Source organism: Numida meleagris, chromosome 1, assembly GCF_002078875.1.
Source record: "Numida meleagris isolate 19003 breed g44 Domestic line chromosome 1, NumMel1.0, whole genome shotgun sequence".
Taxonomy (NCBI): domain Eukaryota; kingdom Metazoa; phylum Chordata; class Aves; order Galliformes; family Numididae; genus Numida; species Numida meleagris.
This window is the reverse complement of record NC_034409.1, coordinates 38,614,365-38,638,460: the sequence shown is the minus strand read 5'-3', so window position 1 is coordinate 38,638,460 and position 24,096 is coordinate 38,614,365. Positions and strand designations below refer to the sequence as shown.

At 39.8% G+C, this 24,096-nt stretch overlaps 1 protein-coding gene across 1 annotated transcript in view; it reads right to left on the bottom strand.

Moving 5' to 3' along the window:
• Nucleotides 1-24,096, bottom strand: part of ZDHHC17 (zinc finger DHHC-type containing 17) — a 66,896-nt gene that overhangs the window by 42,235 nt on the left and 565 nt on the right. The window contains exon 2 of the mRNA XM_021385224.1: nucleotides 8,022-8,125. Within this exon, the coding sequence (XP_021240899.1) occupies nucleotides 8,022-8,125 (104 nt within the window). The remainder of the gene's footprint in view (nucleotides 1-8,021; nucleotides 8,126-24,096) is intronic.

Genomic DNA, 24,096 nt, shown 5'->3' with positions numbered 1-24,096 from the left:
TGTTTGTACAACCCACAGGGATTTCCCAAGTTCACAGAGCCTGGTACAGGAAAAACCTGGAATCAAGTCCAAAGCTTCCTTTCCATGCAATATCTGACTTCTGCTAGAGCACAAGTTTAACATCCTCTCAAATCTGGAATTTAAGTACATTTTCCATATTCTGCTTCTACATTTTACTTTTGGGAGATGACACAGACTTAGACAACCAAAGGCCTCTTTGCTCCACTTGGGTCAGCCAGTTTAACTACCATCACAACTTTTTTTCCATTTAGTTACCATTCTTCTTCTTTAATATAGTTGCATAGACCTTCAACCCAGACAGTACTGCCACAGTGAAATCTCAGTTGACTCAAGCCAAAGTCAGTAATGCTTTCCAAACCCACAGTTGGACAGTATTAAAAAAAAAAAAAAAGTATTAAAAAGAAGTACTAGACAGAACCTACTTAAGCCATGCTGTTCTCAACTTCTTTACACTGGAAATTACAAAAAACCACAAGATATTATGGTCATTTCTCTAATCTTTTGAAAGCTTTGCTAAAGAACAGCACAAAGATTACTACCTACCGCACATACTAATTGGAACCAAACAGATACAGCTTGATTCCTCAGACCTAATAGAAAAGCAGCAATCATGAGTAATTTGGACAATAAAGCTTTGTTTTCAATCAGATGAGGGGGAAGGGAAGGCATGGAAGGACAGCATGGCTTATGAAGACTCAAAAATAGGCAACCAGTTAGACAGAACACACACTCAGACACATGTAACTGCCAAGAAAGTCAGTAAGGTTCTAAGTCTAGCCAATCTCTGAAGTTCAAGTCTAGATCAAAAGTGTGACCTGACAAGTGATTGCTCAAATGTGTTAACAAGATACAATTCCTGGATGTTCCCGCAGTCAAAAGAGCCACAGAAATAAATTTACGGTAACTACAGACAACTCAGCCAAAAATGAGGAGTAGTGAAAAAACACAGTAAGAGGGATGATAGCAGGGTTTCTGAAAGCAAGATACAAAATTCTGTCTTACCAGGTAGTACATAGAATTGAATAGGTCAGCTGGAAGGGACCACTTCTGGTTAGTGGGAACGTCCCCAGCCTGCAAAGACCTGCAGTAAATCACTGAGAGGGGTCCAGCTATAACATCTGCTAACTCCTTCAAAACTATGTGGTGAATCCCATCAGGTCCCATGAAAATTCAACAAATTTCAAACAACTAAAAGTTGTTTCTCTCCCAGTCACGGTCCTCCAACACAGAGGACCAGGCAGCCCAAGATCTACCATTAACATTAAACAGTGAAGTAAAAAGGGCACTGAATGCCTCCGCCTTTTACGCATCCTTACTTCCTAGGTGGCCATCAAGTATCAGTCCAATGTTTTCCTCAGACCTTGCCTTTTTTTGTTGTCTGACATTATACTGACCTATGTCATGATGAGCTCTGGCTTTCCTTGTTTTCTCCCTGCAGATGTAAACTGCAGCACTGTACTGTCTCTGTGAAGTAAGACCTTGCTTCCAGCAATATATTTTCCTTTGCTGTCCTAGCTCCAGGAGAAGTTCCCTGTTCAGTCAAGTCAGTCTTCTACCTTGCTTGCTTGACTTGTGGCAGAGTGCGATTGCAAACTTCTAGGCTTTTAAATGGTGGTTCTTGAAAAGCAATCCCCTAACGGATCTGTAAATCCACTAAGGGTGATTCCCAAGGCACACTGATAACCAACTCCCCAAGCAGTTAAAAGTTTGCTCTCTTAAAAATCCAGGGTGGCAACTCTGCTGACCTTTTTTCTCATTACATCAAAAATTTTGAACTCAACTACTTCATGATCACTGTGGCCAAGACAGCCAACTACCATCATATTGCCCATAAGGCCTTCTCTATTCTTAAACAACAGATGTAGGAATGCCCCTTTCCTAGTTAGCTCACGAAGTACTTGTAGCAGGAAATAGTCTTCAACATGCTTTAGGAATTTCCCAGACTTGCTTATTTCACACTGACATTTTAAAATGTCTGGAGGTTATAACTGATTATAAGATTTAATGCAAGGTATAATTTAGTAACTCTAAGTTACTGTCACAAGAGGTCAAAAGGATCTAAACAGACAAAAAGCACCTGGCAGAAAAGATCATGAATTTACAGCAATTCATCCCTCTTCCTGGAAAAAGCATGCTCTCCACAAGAAAATAGTGAATTTGATGCAGTTCTGGTTTCTTGAGCTCTGTCCTAGAAACATAGTATTCTTCTCTTACATAATACCTAGAGTCCTCTTTCATCAGTTTGCTGCAGTTGATTTGGCTCTGTCTTCTCCAAAAGTTCACGACACACTGTTAGATTACGAAACGCACATTACACTCAGCATACTCATAATGTAGCTATAAAGGAGCATTACAGAATGGCTTGGGTTGGGACCTCAAGGATCGTCAAATTCCAAGTCCCCTGCCACAGACGGGGTTGCCAGCCACTAGATCAAGGACTAGATCAGATTGCCCAGGGCCCCACCCACCCTGGCCTTAAACACCTCCAGGGATGGGGCATTTACAACCTCTCTGAGCAATTCCCTTCAAGAAAGAGGAAGGAGGAAAAAATTCAAATCTCACAAGAGGTTTGCACATTAATATAACAAATTCCACACTTCGGTACATTCTAGAGGGTGATATTTGTAAATATCAATGGAGTATAACTATAAAGGTATACTATTAAGCTTGTCTTGTTCTTGAGAAAAAATGGACTAGTTCTTCCAGGGCAAAAATACCACTGTGTAAGCTCATTTCACTATCACAGTCTAATGTCAGCAGTAACTAATGTAGTATTCTATTTTCATCATAAGATATCTAAATTTAATTAGAAACTAATTTCAAAAATAGTATTGTAGAATCCCTTTCCATTTTAAATACAGAATCCATTTTTTGCCAACAAACACATTGAGTCTTAGAAATAGACGCTGCCAGCTTTGGCATAAGTTCAACACAAAATACACAGTACTAGGAAGGAATCTCTTTTCAGTGACATCACTATGCCAAGCCAAGAGCTTACTTTCTTATCTTGCTATCATTGCAAATGCAATCCAAGCTATTTTAGCTGGAAATGCAATTAGTATCAAAATGATCATTTTTTTCCCTTAATCTTTTCAAGTCTCATTCCATGAATGATGGTGGTTATTCACATATTCTTGTACTGTTTGTGTGTTAAACAGTAAGGCAGCTTTGTTTCCAACAGCAAAGCTGCTCTTTAGCAGACTCAAGAGCTGCTTAATGAACCATGAACAACAATGTTGAGAGATGAGAAATACAGCTGTTGCAAAGCCTCAGAGGGTCTAGGCAGTTATGGATATATTGATAATGTGGTTTACAGGAAAGAAAACTCACACCCTTACATTTGAACTTTGATTATATTGCTGAAAATGATATGTACATATAAAATCCACGGGCTAAAACAATCAGCAGATAAAGAGCACGCGTACCTCTGTCAAAGTCTGCCCATCCTTTCCTTTGAATGGCTGAAGCTAACAGGAGTATTTCTAACTTTGGCCAGCCCTCAGCAATTTCCACTATTCTGCAGGGGTTTTTTTTTGTTTTCTTTCTTATTAAATATACTATGAATGTTCTCAAACATATCCAACCTTTTTTTTTCCTGAGCAAGCTTCAGTACAAATTCTGCAAATGCTGTACTACACTATTTCACAATGCACACAAATCTTATTTTGAATGATCTCAGTGCTAAAACTAACAGAAAGTTAATCTTGCAACGAGGAAATCATACTTGGGGCACAAGGAATCAATCTTGCAGAACCCTGGAAAGCAGTTCTTAATATCATTAATGCTTAACACTAATGTTCAGAATATTATTTAACACACTTCCAACATAGCTGGAAATTGCTCAGGCTCACTGCAAGCAGAAGATGCCCATTCACTCTCAAAGCCAAAAAGTCACAAAGCAAGGACTAAATTGTCTCAGAGGTGGTTCTAGTCATAACCCACCATATACTTCCTCATCTGCCAGGAACAACTATCTTCCCAGTTCCCTGGCTTAAACAATTTTCAACAGTCAGTAATCAACTTTAAGTCACTAGGTTAACATGGTACCTCTCCTAAGTCATATTCAAAGTTAACTCCAGACTAGAATGATGCAGGTGCTTAACATAAGAGATGGAAATAAACAAGATACTAGTACTTTTAACTCTAAAACGACATATTTGGACAACATAGCCAGTGAAAAACATGCCTTCTTATTGATGTATATAAAAAACAAATAGTACCATTTGTACTACAGCAGAAGTTTCTGCCAGATAAACAAAGTATTTTGTTGGTAAGTCATGCAGATCCATTTCCAGGCAAGAACTTAGGAAGAATGTAGTTGGAGAAAAATACAATTCTCTTCGCAATGAGAACAGTGACTGAACTGTTCTTTCCTATACAAAGTCTTGATTTGATTTTAAGAAGGTATCAGATTTTGTAGTTCAGTGTGTAACCATGTTAATTTAATAAGTGTCCAAACTACAAAGTAAGTTAAAGCACACAAGCAGTCCAACGAGGTATGAGTAGCAAAGGATAAAAATTCTTCTGGAAAACTGTGTAGAGTTTGCAAGCTTTTATTTTCACCCGCTGAATGCATCATTTCACTAAAGCTTTTATTTCTCTGTAATCAAGTGTCAATTAAGTCAACACTTAAAAGTCAAATTTTACAGTCAAACAGCATATATAGAATACAGAGGAACAAAAACATTTTCATTCAATTTTTTATCACCTTTGTAGGATAAGGAGCTGTTTCTCATTTCAGTGTCGTGTGATGGAAACAAACAGCTGATTTCACAGGAGGAACTTTTAATAATGCAGTACATGAAAGACAGCATGAACAACAACAACAAAATTAAATAACTGACTAGCTACTCAAAAGTTGCAACTGACTGCGTTCTTCATGAATTACCACAAACTTGAGAGCAAACAATTCTATGCTAACTGAAACTCACCTTCTATCTGCCAAGAAGCCTGCAGTTACAGTGGTCTTACATGAAATGTCAAATGTGTGATATTCTATGATATTTTGGATGACACACTGTCTTTTGAAGTGTTGTGGGTTTTTATTTTATTTCAAAAGGAAACAGCAAGATATACAACTTTATTATAATTAGCTATCCAATCAGTCCTGAGAGCAACTGAATTTTTTTCCACTAATGGTAAGCACCCCAGCTATCATTTGACATTATCGTGCTATGAAAACCATAACATTCTTCTAGGGGGGGTTTCAAAGTGTTCTGAGAGGAAAAAAATAAAACAAAATTGTGCTGCCAACTCTACGTTGAATGATAGACATTTGTATTTGGGGAATACACACACACAAAAAAAAAAACCCACCACCAAAACTTACAAGAATGAAAATAATTCCTATCCTGTTTTGTTACCTTTTTCTTGAACTTGCTGGTTTAGTTAGAGAAGTTCTTGAAGACAGATAAGCATTCTTTTGTATTTTTACTTTTTAGCAGAGCTTTCTGTGGCATATAACTCACATTAGCAAAGAACTGAAAAGTAAACTAAATCAGTTATTTTAATCAAAGAGAACAATGAGTTTTGAGGACAAGTGCTTGAAGATAAGATCATCTATTTTCATTCATGTAAAAGAGGTTATACTTCTACAAAAGTCACTACACTGTTCATTGTAATAGGAACTGTGTATCAGTGATACACCTCTTCACTATTGCTGCTTATCAAGTGAAATTTCACTTTCAATACTAGTGTGGACACCATCTTTCCAAAGACTTTGTTACTGTTGGTAAGATATCACTGAGTTAATGTATTAGCAGCTTTATTTTATTCCAAGCCTTATAATACTTGGTGGGCTTATTTTCTGCCTTCAATGTCAGTTTCCCCCCATTTTACCTAACACTGCTTTCGAATTGCTGTAAAACTTAACCTAGTAAAAACTTACAGTAGAGGTGAGGATTCCCTCTAGTTTGATTGTTTCCAAGGAATACTACGAACATAACTTGATCATATTCTCATGCTGACAGCCACCTACCTTAAGTTATGATGGCAAACTATCCCTGAGCTATGATGGCAAACACAGTCCTCTCTTGCAGAGAAGAGAACATAGATTATATAACATAGTGAGTTGGAGGTGACCCATAAGGATCATCAAGTCCAGCTTCTGGTTCAACACAAGACTACCTGAAAATCAGACTATGTCTGAGATCATTGTCCAGATGCTTCTTGAACTCTGGCAAGCTCAGTACGACGACGACCACCCTGGGCAGCCTGTTCCAGTGCCTGACTGCCCTCTGCAGAGAATTTTTTCCTAACACCCAATCTGACCCTCCCTTGATGCAGCTCCATGCCATTCCCTCGAGTCCTGTCACTGTCACCAGAGAGGAGAGATCAGCGCTGCCCCTCTGCTCTCCTCCTAAGGAGCTACAGGCTGCAATGAGTTCTCCCTTCAGTCTCCTCCTCTCTGGGCTATACAAACCAAAGGACTTGAGCTGCTCCTCATACGCCTTCCCCTCCAGACTCTTCATCTTAGTAGCCCTCCTTTGAAGGCTCTCTCATAGTTTTATTTTTGTACTTTTTTGTACTGTAGCACCCAAAACCACACACAGTACTCAAGGTGAGGCCACACCAGTGCAGTGAAGAGAAGGACAATCACTTCCATTGATCTGCTGACAATGCTGTGCTTGATGCATCCCAGGTCATGGCTGGCCTTCCTGGTTGCCTGGGGACACTGATGACTCATGTTCAACTCGGTGAGACCAAGGGTGGCTCACCAGCATTTCATCCCCCAGCCTGCGTGTATAGACATCTCACCAATCTCATCACACCAAGACTGTGAAGGAGCATAACATATAACTGACAAGCTTATTAATTGTTAAAAGAGATCAGAAAAGAACTAAAATTCCTCAGTTGTAAGTGCACATTAAATTTTATGGGTAACAACAAACGTGTTTTATGTTTTCAAGCATAAAATGAGCACACAAAAATGGAAGAACGTAATCTGCAAAATCATCACTTCTGCTGGCATAGTCTCAAGTCTTCAAGAAGCACCTAGTTTCCTGTTATTCCAACGGTTTCATTTCGAGGAATCTCCTGCTAAGAGGATTACAAGTTGCAGTACTACTATTTAAATCTTTAGAGCTACAATCAGAGGTTCAGTCAACTTCTATATCAGGAAGTTGAATTCCTAACAATTCAGAAAGTAAGGGAAAGTACGTAACTCCTAAACCTAAATGTGGTATACGTCAGGAAATGAGTTGCAAAGTTACTTTCAGTTAAAGATCATTTTAAGGAAGTTGTATATACATATATATACACACATATATATGAGGCAAATAGCTTGGCAATATACATAATAATGTAAGCATTCAAAATAATATAAGATTTTTTTTGCACAAATGTAATGTTTTCAGCTTACTGAAGAAGAAAGGTGAAAGCAACATTGGTAGTTTCTGAACAGTAAACAATGGAAAGCTGAAAGGCAGCTCTAATAAGACAATTCTTCAGACAGTCTTGCAAGTTAGAATGTACTACAGTACTTTACAGAAGACAAATCTGTATAATTAATCTGCATTAAGAAAGCAATTGTTAATTAGATTTTCTTTCAGTTTATTCCTACAATCCTTTCTTAACAATAACTCAGTTTCACAGCAGCGCTGAAACTGCAGAATTAGAAACAGAATCCATCTGTACGTAACATGTTCTAATGTATAAATGATGCCAAGAAATCAAGGAAACCCTCATGTTTGCTTATCAACGTGTTGCCCACTTACCTCTTAATCATTGATTAGAGAAAATAAACTCCAGTACAAACAGGAAAAAATTGCTTTCTTTTCCAACAATCTGCCTAGCAACCACCTATACTTACAATTAACCACAGTGCTTCCCACATATTTCACACAGCGCTCATAATCTGTCTTAAACAACACAGTTCATTTATAAGATCTTAAATTGCATATACAAATACAGACAGCTTTGAACATACTTCAAGTTAAAAAACACATTTTACTATTCAACTAATACAGGAAGACATACCTAAAGCTCAAAAATAAACTTACTGTGTGGCTTTGACAATGTCCCAAGTGCTATAATCGTCAATGTGGCTTTTCCGTCCAAGAGATTCACTATATCCATGGTTGTAATGGCTTTGAGGCTTTATTTCCTAAAAAAGAAACTTGTTATTAGGACACCAAAATCAGCATTGCTAAAAGATCATTTAAAAAAAAAAAAAAAGAAAGAAAGAGTACCCCCCTATATATGCTATAAATCTACCTGAGCCTGAGGGTGGTAGCTGACTGCTCACATCTCTACATTTTGTAATTGATACCTTATAGAAAGTGTCATTTGTAGGCAGCAGAGTTCTGGTGAATCCTTTCCTTGGGTAATTTTAAGAATGCCAACAAAAAAAAAACCCACCTGTTTCTAAGTAAATGCAATATACACAATAACATACGTAAAGAAACTATGGGCCGCAAATTGAGGAAGGCTCAAGACTACTACAAACACTCTGAATACTCCAAATTGCACAGTCAAGTATCTCCTATAAGCTAAACACTTGGGAAACATTAATAACAGTGACTAGAATCTACTGATATTTAATTGATTCCTCACTGCAATTCCCAGCTTCAGAGGTCATCTATGCATGCTTAATCAACAGGTCCCTTTTTGACACAAAATTTAAAGAAGAGAATGTAATACTTTGTCAGGGCTCCTCAGCATAGAAATAGATGGCATCAGCATGAAGTTCTTCATCAGATACAGTTCCCTGTTTGCTTAATTATTCTGATGAATGGAAACACTTCAAGCCTTAACATTTCCCTCGGTGGAATTTACATTAAAATACTGCACTGACAGATCACTCAGGCAGCAACATATCATTTTTCTTTGAAAGCTGAATGCGTGTAGAAATTCAGATAAATCAGCTCAGCAAGTTGAAACAAAATGGATTTTATATAGTTTACAATTTTCTGTACGTTACAAGTAACACACACAAATCAATGCTCTTCAGTAACAAACGTTCTATTCAGCATCCCTGCATAAAGTATGAGAACTAGAACAGTAAGGCGTACAAATAAAGAAGTAAGCTCTCTGGAAGTTCAAGAAAATGTATTCGAACTGATTTTAATAAAATGTTATTTCTTTCTTTATATCTCTACTTTTATTCAGTTTCCCTTAGCAAGCATTTACATGAGCAGAAATTATTTAATATATTTACATGGAAACATTTTGAAATGCCTTTTGAAAGGTTAGTTATTGAAGTTGGTGATTGACTTCTTCATTATTATACGAGACGGATTTCTATATAAAAATAAAGCTATCCTGAGCCAAGACAATCACGCTACAACACAGCTAACCCTAACAGAAAGAGCTGCAGTCTCAGATCTCCATAAACTTCGTTCCTGAAGACAAACATTCCCCAGCTAATTTAAGTGACTGAAGACACGTTAGCAGTAGGGACGTGCTGCTGTCAAGATGAGCAGGTGTCCCACTTCATACATTCTCTCATCCCTGCAATTACTTCTGGGAGAGGAAGCATTAGTACCTTGTTACCGCACCCACTCACTGCATCAGGAGTTTACAGACTGAGCCTACACGCAGACCAGTCAACTCTGCCCTCTGATTCACTTAATCTGGAGCTCACTCACCTCAGCTGCATTCCCAATCACCACAAGCTGGTAACTGCAGCAGTCATTATGCGTTTTTATCACTGAAGTTATTTTAATGACATTTCTAGCCTAAGATTATGACATGGATCGTGCAATTCTTTCAGAGAAGCAAGATTTAGTTCTATCTGAAAAATACTTTTCAAATGCCTGTTTCCAGATTTCAACATCCCGTAGTGCCAGTTAAGCAGAAGTGTAAACTTTTACCACTTATAACCCTGGAGTAAACCATTAAGAAGGCAGCCTAGCTATGAATCACAGAACTCTCAGTACTCATATCAACACTAAATAACTTCAATTGAAGGTGATTGCACGTTACAGACAATGTTTTCAAAGAAAAAAAAGTCCAATGAAGAAATATTTTAGTGCATTAAGTATTGCATTTTGTAGCACTGAATTGCTGTGAGTTAATATAGCCTGCAGAAATTCCGTATGTCAAAAGCCTTTAAAGAGATTCAAGCTCTCTCTTTTTTTTTTTCTTTTTTAAAGTAAGAACTTTACAACTGAGCAATACTGAGAGTTGGTACAGGAAAAGTCTTCAGAAACAAGTACAAAAGGACAAATTGGGTTAAAAACAAGGACTGAATCTTAGCATCCACTAGAACTGCTGAACTTTAACACTGAAATAAGCTCTTCCTTCAAACCAAGCTAGGATTTAGGCCTGGAATAAGAACAGAACAGGGCATACAAAGAAGTTTGTCATTAAGGCTGGACAAAACTGTCTCTTTTTTTCCTGACTGTAACATATGCGCAGGTAAACAATGCAAACAATTTTGTACTTTGAGATAAAATCGTATTCATATCCACTACTACTTGATTCCCCATCAATCTCCAAGTATACGCGCAAGATTTTGAAGAGCCCTATGCCTTGCTCTTTATTTCAACCAGCAGGAGTGCAGGCTGTTAGATGACAGCAGCAAGAGCCACACCTGAGGAGAACCCAAAAGGGCGTCTGTGCACTATGTGCATTCCTGGCCAATATCATTCCAGGACTGCAGTGATACATCAGGAAAACAAACTGCCATCCAGGAGAGAGAACGCGGTTCGGACAGCATGAGAGCCATCCTCTGGTGTTTGGGAACCTTCTCAGTTAAGTCAGAAGGAAAACAACAAGTTTATTTATTCTGTGTTATTTTAAGAACAAATGACCTCTATACACAATTACCAAAACAGATTTATTCTTATTCATGGGTTTTTGTTAAAAAGAATGATTTTCTTCAGTTTCCCTTGGTACTCAGATGACCAGAGTACATCTTTCCACGGCCGCAACGTTTTCTGTGGTGCTCAATCTTCTCATTGTTTTTCTAAGCCTGAAAACTTAACCAGATTAACCACTTAAGCATTGCCAGCCCAGCAGGAAGGCTGCTCTGTTGCCATCTCTACAGGATAAAACTTAAAACTGTAACAGAGCATCTGCTGCCATCCAAACTGCAGGTCACAACCTACTCTCTTACTACCCAAAAACGCCACTTCACTTTGCATTTTAAGAAGGCAACAGCCTTTGGTTAACCAAACCCACTCTACCCCAGCTACTACATAAGCCAGCGTGCTCTCTGGAGTAAAAGCTGCAAAAGGCACCTAACAGATGGATATTACGATGAAAACAAAGCAAAATACAATAGCATACTAAATTCATTATTCTGTGCCATGCAGTTTTCTCTTTTCCGTCATATTAGAGAAAACGATTCATACTGACTCTGTTCTCCTATTACGCCATAAAATAACACTGGTATTTTTCAAATCATAATGCTCAGACCTTGAAAATCTGAAGGAAAAATCTAACAGGCAGAAGCCAGAACAAAGGAAATCGACTGTCCTGGAATACCCTGATGAGGAGATGTATTTATTAACCTTCCACAGATGCTGAAAAGGAGGAAAAAAAAAAAAAAAATCTGTCATCTTGTTATCCAGCAGGTATTAAAAGCAAACTGAGAAACTTCTGTTCAGGCAGATGTTAATTTACAAGGAAACGCTATTTCTTTTCAGCTGCATTTTCCTGAGCACTTTAAGCACACAAACCAGGCTTCTGATCCCCTGAGCCCACACCAGCAAATCAAGAGAGCTCCCCACTTAAAAGTGATGCTTATTATGTCAGCCCCAAAGTGACCGTGAAACCACAGCCTCACGATACTAATGCTTTCACAAAAAGGTTTATAGGCATATCGCAAACGCTTGAATATTAATTATTAACAATGTCACTTGAAAAATAAAAGTGAGATATAACACTCATTAGCTCCTCCTCCCACTTACCTACTATTTTTATTAGGCACTTAAAACGTTAAGGACGCTGCCGTTACCATTAAAAACGTATCTTTTGGTCCCCTTTTGTACTATTCTCAACAAGGGAGCCCAAAAATCGATGAATGTTGAAGGTGTTACTTCAGTCTACTGAACACAGCTTTCCTTGGACTTGCACCTTTTCCTTTGGCAGTCACTACCAGCCTCGGTCATTTCAGCAGACAGTTTGGTTTCTGTACACCTCTGTTTACTCATTAGTTTGAACGACGACTTCTCAGGAAACCATAAGCTGTTGCATTTAACCACCTCAGATTTCCCAGCTTGAGATATTCCAATCTCTGGCCAATGGAACACAATCACACTACCTCTGCTTTAATAACGGCAATACATAAATGGATCAGGGAGGGAAAAACAACATCCCATTTCAGCTAAAGATGCGTTATGTTCTGCTCGCCCCTGGTAAGACTGATTACAGCAGTGGTGTACCAGAAATGAGTTTCCCAGCACTGGTCATTCCACATCAGAGGCTACGATAGAAGAAATCATAAGTCATGATATTCAGACAGCATCTATTTTTGGAGTTCAAAAGAAGATTAAAACACACAAAAATACAGATTACTTCCTTCGACTTGTTGGAAGAGAAAGCTCTGACTAGAAATCCTATTCCGATATAGTTACCCACCATTTTTAAAGGAATGGGAAAAAGCATTCAAAGAGGTGAGAAATGATGCGTTTACATTATGCACTTCACAGAACCTTTTGTCTTGTCACGTTCAGTGTCATTTCCTTTCACAAACTTCAGGAAAACAATTTAAATCCTTGCAGTCACTATGGTTGTTCACTTGTTTTGCAGTAGGGATTTTTTTTTTTTTTAATTATTTCTAAACATATGACAGACCCATAGTAAAGTAACAATGTAACACTTGGAACCTACAACATACTCTGCCTTCAGGAATGGCTTCCAGAGCACTCCCAAAGTGTTAAAACAGATTTCCTTTTACAATAAAAAGGATTTATCTCAGGAAAATTTAATTTTACGATGATGATCCACTTAAAAACCACTATCAGCTAACTAACAGATGAAAACATGCTGAAATTTTATTTCATATTTATTTTGATACCTACTGTCAATAGGTTTCCCATCTCCCCACTGTACCCCGCCTGAATGGCAGGAAAGCTGCATACAAGTTACTAGAGACGTGGCAATTTTACTGCCTCCAGATAAGCAGGTCGCAAATGCTAGATCTCTACTGCACCCTGTTTTAAGGAGCCATTTCCAAGGGTGACTGGAGTCCAACGAGCAGCACAGTGCTGCTGGAAGGGAAAGGCCAGCGCTCGGCCCAGCCTCCCCGCTGCTCTTGGCCGTGCGCTCCCTGAGCCCGACTCAGCCAGCCCAGAGTCCATCACGTCACCGCCACAATCAGCCAGCGTCATTAAGAGAGGAAAACAGACCCAATTTTGCTGTTTCTTCTTCGATTCTTCCCCTAGGGCAGCACGTTGAATCCGTTTTTGCCGCAGAAAGCTCCACAGCCCCTGGTAGGGGGGAAACAAGGAAAGAGAAGGCACCCAGAACAGCATGGGAGCTGCCAATTGTGCATCTGACAAAGCAATCACAGAACTGTACACAAGTGTGAAGGACACCAGGCTGACAGGATGAACAAAACGGTGCTGCTTCTAAGAACGAGTTGGTTTGCTGGGAAGGATGCAAGAGAAACAGATTTCTGTTTGTTTTCTAATTGAACTTGGTTCCCTCATTACTTCTAAGGGCCACTTATTCTAGACGAGCTTCCCACTTCAGCGACCATCCTCTGACAGAGCCCTAATCACTCGCATGCATCTGCGGTTAGTTTGTCATTACTCATTAGTCACAAATTGCGCAGACTGCTTGCACAGATGCATAAGCAATGAAGGGTGAGGAAAGAATCAGGCAGAGAAAAAACGGTGCGAGAGAATAGGGAATCTCCTCTGGAAAATGGGAGCAATAAGTCGGGGAAACAGAAAATAAAGATATGAAAAATATGGCTAAAAGGGAAGAAGGGGAGCTGGGGGGAGGACGACTCCCATGTACACGCAATACTGGCATTCCCACTCCTTTTCATCACCAAGTGCACCAGCTATGCCAATTTCCCCTCAGTACTCGAATCTTGATCTCTTCCAATCAAAAAAGCCAAACGTGACATAAGTTTAAAGATAATACCAAAAAGAGTAATCATGAAAAAAAATAAGAAGTTACGCGTGAAAGAATAAGATGACAAAGATGGAATTATTACGATAGCAATTTCCTAATGCTCAATTATATTTAGCAGGAGGACACAGATAGGTCAGTATGCCTGTTTGGACATAAGGGAGGGAGGAAAACACTGCTGCTTATAGCTGCTACATATGGCTCTGGTAGGCATCAGCAGATGGCTAGGGCTCCTTTTCCTTTAACATTATGCAATATTGCTGCAAGGAAGAGATATCATGATCGAAGTCAGCCAGTCAAATTCTGAATGGGAACCAAGTTAATTAACAGACACTTGGAAAGAAAATACTAACAAGGTCTGAAAGAAAAACGTAGAAATGGAACATTACCAGCAATAAAATACTGCATGCTATTTCCTGTGGTTTTTTTTTATTGAAGACAGGAAAAATCATAACATTTAGGCAGCCAGATATATATAATATTATATATACACGTATGTATTATTGACAACTTTATATTATGTCATATCTGGCCAAAATTGAAAAAATCTTGATAAAATCATAAACGACAGCAACTAAGCACACTATGTCAGGGTAGCCAAATAACAAACCAACTCTCATATGTGTTTATCACATTCAATACAGACTATTTTCATAACATTAATGAATTCCTTCCCCCACATTACGTGTTCAACTTCTATGTTCTCCATTTGTTAGAATACATTGCTTTTAAGAAGCTTTCCCAACGTTCCTCCCACTTTTAAGTACAAGAATCTGTGAAGACCAATGGATCAATACTGACTTGCATGCTACACACACAGACCCACAGCGGTGTCTGAACACATACCCACTAGCCACTCACACACGAACAGGAAAATGCTCACAAAATAAACACGAAGCAAATCAATTAATTACACTCCTAAAAAAGACCACGATGCTGATGTAACATTTTGAATGCCAAGTCTCATTTCTAAAGACAGATGACACTTTCCTTTCCTTGCACCTTCACCTAATTCTGCAACTCAGTCACAGAAACGGAGACTGAAGTCACCGTGCCTTAGTTTCAGATAGAATCACATCAGCATAGCTTCTTCTCCTCCACAAACAGTGGTACAACTGCAGGTGTACTGCTAACAGCTAACCTAACTGCTGACTGCCATCAACTGCGAGCCTCATCTTTCTTACATTCACTCATATGAAGACCCAGACAGAAAAATACCCGACAGAGTTGTATGGGTTCACCTGCTTCAGGACACAACTATGAGCTGCTGGATTGCTGAGCTGGGGTGATGTGTGCGTACACCTTCTGTTTAAATAATACATGCAAGAAAACTCTTATTCAAACCAGTCTGTACTGCCCACTTTCATTTGAAAGTTAACTGGCCACACAACACATTAAAAAAAGCCGTATTTTACTTGGACACACACAATTTTACACTGGGACTCTCGCTGCCCTTCAGAACAGCATTAAATTATACAAAACGTATATGACTTGACAAAGAAAAGTTTTCCACTCAACGCCAATTCCATCACTTTTTCCCATTACTTTTCACATTTGACAGCATCTTGTTAAGTCTGTTTCATGGTTTCTTAAATTTGCCCTATTTGCATGGATTCTTGGCATGCCCACAGAAAACAAGATAACTTACGGAAATCTCCAGAGAAGCTAATTACAGAATTATCACACAATGGAAGAACATTCTGTCACTAAAACAACATTCTGATCTTACTTTGAAAGCAAGTTACAGTTGAAGATGACGCTTTCTTTCAAAATAAATAAATCGAGCAAAGCCTCATCTCAAACACAACGAAGTAGTTCTGCTGATGCAGTTCCCCCCACAAGCAACAGCCAGCCACCACACGCAGTGAATAACCCTGCACGCTCCGATGCAGAGCTCTGCTTTTACATAACAAGGAGCCCGAGCCGCTCAGCCAGAGCCTTTAATCCAACCACTGCACAGAGGTCAGAGATCAGGGGATTTAAGGCACAACTGGCAACAGCTCAGTCCTGTTTGCTGAAAGCAAGTGTCCATCACCAACCGACCAATTCCTCCTCATTTACTTACAGGTGCTTCTAAATTGAAGATGATTACGTTTTTGTCCACACCAGCTTCACACGGAGGCTAATCAGAACGCCTCCTATTTGCACAGGCAGCATCACCAGCAAGCATGAAGACAGACACGTTTACTAGCATTTGGAATAGCTAAAACAATTAAAAGCTTAAAATATTATAGTTTAAAATGTACTTAATCTATTCTAAGTGATTTTTTTTTTAGCGGTGGTAACAGCAAAGCCTTTCAGTTGCAATAATCAGCAGAAGCAGTGGTACTGCAGGAGGTTGGCCAGGTTAGGCCACTGACCTCAGAAGCATCCCAAAATCTTCACCTCAAACTCGATTCTTGGAAGCTCCTTTCTGGATCCCTGTTATAATTATGCACTTATAGGACTTCATTTAAGTAACCAAAAGATTCTCATAAATACATGGCAATAAGAAAAGATGTTGAAAACAATAAGGTTTGCCCAAGCAATCAATTTCTTTAGACCGTGTATCAATCACATAATTGCCTTCAAGACCGCAATAACTACAGATATCCACAGCTGAAACTCCACTGACAATCTTACCTGCTCAAACTCATTTTCTTCTCCTAGCAAGGTAAGTCCACACAGCTTCTGCTTTATTTAGCAACTTCTATTAATACATGCCTCCATCTTTCTTGGTTTTCTTTTCAAAGAGTTCTGCACTGTGTTCTCGTCCATAATCTGAGCATTTTAGCAGAAATGAAATTATATTTTTCCAAGTGATTTAAACATATGTAGGTCTCAAGAGCAGGAGAGCTTGCAGACCTCCCAATGTACATCAAACACATCCCAGAGACCCAGCATTAGTACTTAGCCACTGTGAGAATAACTTAAGAACAACTGCAAATTTTGCTTTTTTTCCCCTCCAAGTTCTAAATTTCATAAATGCACTTAAGCACGTACGCAGCTGAATCCTGATACTCAGCTAGTTGGATAAAAACAACTCTTTAAAATTCCCAGAAAGAAGTTATCAGAAGATTCTTTAGATTCTTTTAGACTAGATACCAGGAAGAAATTCTTTACTGTGACAGTGGTGAGACACTGGAACAGGTTGCAGATGCCCCCTCCCTGGAAGCATTCAAGGCCAGGCTGGATGGAGCTGTGAGCAACCTGGTCTGGAGGGAGGTGTCCCCGCCTATAGCAGGGGGGTAGGAACTAGGTGATCTTAGAGGTCCTTTCCAACCCAAACCATCCTATGATTCTGATTCTTCATCCAATTTTAAACTCTCCTACCATTACATCAAAAATAATTTAAAGAAAAAAAGCATACTGAAGGCTCTGCCTTATTCAACAAGCTGCCAAGGCACACACATTAGATTTAAGCGATGCCACTTAGTGAGTTTGTAACTAACTCATCTCTGAGGAACAGGAAAAAAAATAAATCAAGGATTACCAAACTGGCAAGTGAGCATTACAGAACCAGCCATCTGTCCAGCTGTGAACCCTCTCTTTTCTCCTTTGCACATATCAGAAAACAACAACAAAAAACCCATTAGTGCAACATGCAGTAAGTCCTCACGGAAAACTTCAACTCACCGTTCCCACCACAATCATCACTCAGAAAAAAGACCTTCAATCCAACGGCAGTGTGACTTCTCGTTCCTACATACAGTAAGCACAGGCCAGTTCACCCGCCTGAAGCAGGAAGCCCAGGAAAGGTACTTGCAGTCCAGCAGGTGGCCAGAGGTCAGGAATGTAAACAGTTTAGCAGATCTGTGGTCTGCTATGTGAGAGCCGTCTCACTAACTCCTGCAGCTGGAAGTGTTTAAAGGCAAGTTTGACTTAAGTCCAGCTAAAACTGCCCTGCCACCAGAAAGGCTCTCCCGAGAGCACAGTCAGACCAGACCACAGACTCAAAGCAATCCATATCCCAACTCACCTGCTGACCACACACTGCAAGAGGAAGACTCAGGGACTGCATTTGGTGCGTTTGTGCTTTAGATCAGCTTAAACTTGGTACAGTAATACAGGTGCTTTTGAGGCACACTTTGCTGTCCTCTCTCCCTTTATACTGCTGTCTCCCCTTGAGCCATCATCCCCTGGATGTGACCCGAGCAGCCCCCGAGCTGACCACAGCCTTTCACCATCCTCCAGTTTGGGAACCTCCCTCCCCAACAGAGACCTTCACAAAACACTTTGGAAGACCTCCAGGCATCTTACCAGCGTAGGAAGGAATTACTAGATTTCAAGATTGTAGGAGACAAATTGTAATTTAACGTTACATCACACAGCGGGCCTGAGGGTTCCGTTCAGTCAGACTCCCTCCCTGACTGGAGAAGTTCTCCAGCTTTCTTGAACAGTCTCTCTCAACTACAGGGATGCCATAAAAGTTAAATTCTTATCTCATGTAGTCCTTGAAAAGCAGCACAGGACAGAATGAACGCTGACATCTAAACATGCCAGCATCAGTGACAACGTTAGCTAGTTTTTAAGCAACCAGCAAACTTTGTAAACATTTTCTTCCTTATTCCTTTAAACTAAACTTCTGAGAAGTTAGTGTTACCCTTCTCCCTAATTTTTATGCCCCACTGATTTTCCAAGCAGAAGGGTACACAGACACAGTGAGATACGTGCTGCTGAAAGACAAAAATTCTACTAAGCATTCTACAAAGTTTGTACTTTGATGCCACTCTACTTTGTGTTCCTCTGCAACCTTGGAACAAACAACTTACAGGCAAGTTTTGACAGTGAGCAAAAGAAGCCATAACCAACTAATCAGAAATCATTGGCACAAGCTTCCAACAGGACTGCTACAACGGCCTATACGTACGGCAAATACTGAGTAAGAATGTGAAGATGCTTTACAGCTGCACCTGGCCCCACGCAACTACCAGAAAAGCGCTCTGTTCTCAAGCCCACTGCTGCCCCAGAGCCCACTACCAGATTGTTCTAAGAATAACACTATGAAAACAGTTAAAGAATGGAAAAAAAAAAAAACAACCCATATCTTAACAAGATACTCAGAAGATTCCGTATGACTGCAGACTATAATTCAAACATAATACACTGATGATTATCAGATCCCTAACTACATACAGATAGATCTGTATTTGGATAGATATCTCTCAAGACCTAATGATCTGAAACAAATTAAATTCATTCCAAAGGTAGGCTTAAGCATTTAACAGAATAATTAAATGTAGGGGCAACTTGCCCAGCTATACAGGAATAACTGTTACTGTAAAATTGTGTTTATTTTCTTTTTTACAGTAGAAGTAGTATCCTGGTTATAAAAAGAATTATTTCATTAAAGAAAACCCTTCAGTGGCTGTGTGTTAGGTCAGATTAGATTTTCAATCCCCTCTGGCCTCATAGCCTATGAGCTAACCATGATACATTAAACAAGACAAGACTTTACTTTCAATATTAAGCATGCTAACTTGCCTGAGACTTCATGGTTCCATTTTCTTTCTAAAAATAACGCTATAAATAATAACTGGTCTGAATAAGATCACAAATGGATGCTGAGCTCCTGGAGAGTCCCTGACTAAATTAAGGAATAATTTCCACACATTTACAGGACAAGCAAGAACAACGCGCACCCTGACACAGCTTCAAGGATATCAACCGAATCCCACAGCAAATAGACTCAGACTGTGAAAATGGTGTATTTCATTAAGACAGAAAAAATGAGAGCCAAAGTTAGCTGCAGTAGGCTTACTCATTTTCTTCAAACCCTCACCTCCGTGCTTCTGCCTTCCTACGTTGTTAGGTACCACAGGAAGAGAGACAAAACAAAAACAAAACTAAACAGGCTTCCAACTGGGATGGCGTCTGTCCAAACCCATGACTCTTAAAATTTTCTTTCAACTTTGCAGGAACATTTTTTATCTCTGACCAGATTAAACAGAAAAAAAGAAAATCTAATCCCACAGCCTAGACTTCTCCAGTGCCAAAGGAGTTTGGTTATACTTGACAACTCCCAGCTCTCTCACACACATGCAGCACAACCTAACAACGCTGGAGAGCATGTGACACAGCAGTAACAAAGCAGAGCTTCCTCTCCATCAGCTCAGAACAGGTACAGCCCTGAACAGCTGAAATACCTTTGGCAGTTCAGGCAGCATGAGCTCTCACACTAACAATATTTTACAAACAAAGAGATGTAATGATAAAAACAAAAGCCAGTTTCTAAACATTCCTTCACAATTCCTTTATTTCAAGCCTACCATTACCTACCATAGAAACAACAGGGTTCCAAGAATCGTCAGAAGATTCAAGGAATTTAAGGTCAGAAGGACTGTTAAAATCACTCAGTACAAACAGCACAAGCATTCCCATACTAGAGCTACAACCACAGCTGAAAGCTGAGCTGCTTGCCACTGTGACCGTCACTAGATAACCTGAACGCTGACAGGAGGAGACAAACCAGCAGGGATTGCTCCGACCAGCGTTACTGCGCTGTCCAGGGTGCTCTGCACACGCATCCCATCTCCTAGAGAAGAGCTCTCACGCTCCAGAACAGCCGACAGTCTCTGCACCCCATCACCACCACGCTGAAGCAGTGACACGTCACTCAGAGAACTAGAGCCAGTCCATCGTGGTCAAAGCTCCTTTATAGCCACAGATTTGAAACACCACAGTTATTCACGTGCCAAACTGAAAGACTGCGTTTGGTCTCCAGAAAGGCACACAAACTTGAGCTGAAAGCATCAAGAGTTGGATAATCCATCATTTCCCTTCTTGCTTTGTTACTCACCCTCACTGTTTACCACTTGTGCCTTTCAGTTTGATACCATCTGTATTCACTTTCCAACCACTTGATCTTGTTAAGTACATACTAAATGAAGCACTGCATCTCACTGAGCGTGCTGCATAAAAGTCACTTCTCACTATCTCTGATGGTGTGAACAGTTTTTCCAATCCTTCCACCATAACACGACACTAAAACCATTTTTAAACTCTTTTCCACAGTTTCAATGCTTAACAATGACTTTTAAAGAAACAAATCTTCAGTGCAGCACTTCACTGTTTGTATTATTAGATGTTCAGCCAACAAACACCTCCTTGTTCCTAATCAGTAAAGCACCTTTACAAAAAATCATGAAACACACCACACTTCTTTTTAACGCACAGCATTACACTGAGAGCTCCTGCTGAACTGCTTGTTCAGTTTTACATCCAGCTGGCCATAGCACTTCCTGGTACAGCCCCATGCCTATGTTCCTCACCTGCAACGCACAATTTAGCACACAGCTGCACAAAGATGGGCTTTGTTTTACTAGGATAACTTAACATGGGTTCTAGATGGGTTTATGTCGTCGTTTTGTCCTCACTGCGTCCTATCTATCTGTCCTGTTCACCTGCAAGTTCTATGTGATAATTACAAAATTATCACTAATCGTTCATAAAAATGTCTTAAGTCTAGTAGATTCGCTCCCGTTAAGACTTTCAGGAACAATGCCCTCTATTCAACCACTTCTGAGAAGTAACAGCCAGCTAACTCCACCCATTTATCATTGCTATAGGATCACATAACGCTCATACAATGCAAAGTGGATGTTCATTATTGTACTTGGCAACTAAAATGATGTTTATATGCTTTACTGTTTCATTATTAGTCTTATGTTATCAGATAACAGTGGGATCTAGCAGGGTCTGTGATGATAGGACAGGGGGAACTGGTTTCAATCTAAAAGAGGGCAGATTCACATTGGATATAAGGAAAAAGTCTTGCACAGTGAGGGTGGTGAGGCACTGGAACAGGCTGCCTAGAGAGGTGTAGATGCTCCATCCCTGGAGACACTCAAGGTCAGGCTGGACCAGGCCCTGAGCAACCTGATTGAGCTGTAGATGTCCCTGTTCGTTGCAGGGGACTTAGATTAGATGACCTTTAAAGGTCCCTTCCAACTCAAACAATTGTATGATTCTGCACTGCAACACTGTTCTGAACTTTGATTAAAAAAAAAAGAATGCCCTTTGAAACAAGTTTCCTTGATAAAAATTAAGCTGGCTTTCAAGTGAAGGAGGAAGACCCACAAACCTAGTCAACAAGATACCCTCCTCACCCCACCCCAAAAAAAACCCACATCCACATTAAAAGCTGTCCTATCATCAGTTACCTAAAGCGTCCAGATTTTCAGAGTGGTTTTCACCTCTTCTTAACAAAAATTATTGGAGTCACTTTCTTCTGTTGAGCCTTTCACAAATAAATAAATTTTTCAGCACTTGAGTATTTAAGTAATTTTTATTTCTAAGACCATTTTTCCCACATCATTAGCAGACACTGTCCAAGAACACCTCACAGGAAAATGCAAAGCCACTTGCATGCAAACACTTTCCACTTCAGAAAAGCCCCTTCAACTTTGGAAAGTAGTACAAATTAGTCAAAACAAACAAAAAGAAGTAAATTTAAAAGCACAAAAAGATATCCAAAAAGATGCATGACACTGAGATCAACACTAGCACGAAACATGAGAAACTGGGAAAGGTTATGACAGTCCTATAAAAAGCATCGTTTCCTGTGTATACAAATGTAAGAACAGATTATGTGCTCCAGCGTCACCACTTACATAAGGATATGGTACTATTTTCTTAAAGAGTGGAAGCCATTGAGTACAAAGGCCTCTAAACTTCAGAGAAAAAAAACACTAAACACAGATGGCACTATACTGTTCACTGAGCAGGTCTGCAACAATACAGCCCTGCAATGGTGTAGAATCCTCAAGTTTAAAAAAACATTCCAGAAACACATTTTTAACAGCCAACACCACCAACATTAAAAGCATCCTCCTCTTTGAGAGCTTATCTGCATAAAGGAATTTTAAGGACTAAGGGAACACCCACTGAAATCTATGTAAACACTCCCCTTCAATGCTGTCAGATACTCAGTCAGATACACAGTCAGTATAGTCAGCTGCTCAGCATTTCCAGATAGATCCACCTATAAAACCTCAAGACTAGTGGTATTTATTGCACATTAACAAATTTGGGCTGCTGTTGTGGTACACGATATGTTAGATTAACTTCCTTCCTCACCTATCATAAACACATTCCTTCGGCATATAAAGTTAAGTATCACATTCTACCAGATCATCTCACCCAGTATTTTCCATCAGCTTAGATTAAGACGTTCCTTCACTATGCAGCACTTACTCAAAGTTAACTTACCAAACACTAATTTTCAGTCTTTAAAATAATGAGGTTTTCTAGCAGCTTGTACATGCTTGTTACTCCATTTTATAGCTTTTATCCTTCTCTCTAAGCTTTCTACAAGTTCAGAACATCCTCTTCCAAACAAAGACATCAGTTTGGATGGTTACTGTCAACTTCTGTCACTTCTGAGAAACATGAAATGGGATTCTCTCTCCTGCTAACAAACATGTAGCACCAGTCTTTGCACATCACTTACAAATAAATTTTAGAAAATAATCAGGACACGTTCGGGGTGCATGTTTTGCTACTAAACCTTCAAAATAGACTGTTGTATTTCAAAGTCTTAAGTAAACACAGTTCGGAGAGGCAGAGAAGAGTGGGTAGGATATACAACCATATATAGATGCCTGTAGAGCCCCTTCAGTCATCAAGAAAACTAAAAGTGTCTTTAAGATGTTGTTTAAGGAAAAAAAGAGTGCCATCTGTTTAGCAGAAACTGGAGCCGAACATATGCACTTGTCTTTTTTGTAGGCTGAAAAATTAGTCCCTACCATCCTCAATGTATCAGGTGAGAAGCCCACAGATAAAGCCTTTACAAACTGTTTAAAATACCCTTCGAAAGAATCACAGCAGTCCTCGAGAGAGCACAGGTACTGCTAACAAAGGTGGGGGGCACAAAGGGCAAGAAAAACACGACATGAAACGACCTCTGCATGTCACCTGTCAGCACTCCTCCCACCGCCCGAACAACATACCGGGCACGGTATGCGGCTGGCTCCCAAATAAACCCACGGCTGGATGGGAGCAGGCCGGCCCGCAGGCAACGCCACGGAGCCAGAGGAAGCGCTCGTTCCGCCCCCGAAGCGTTTCCCT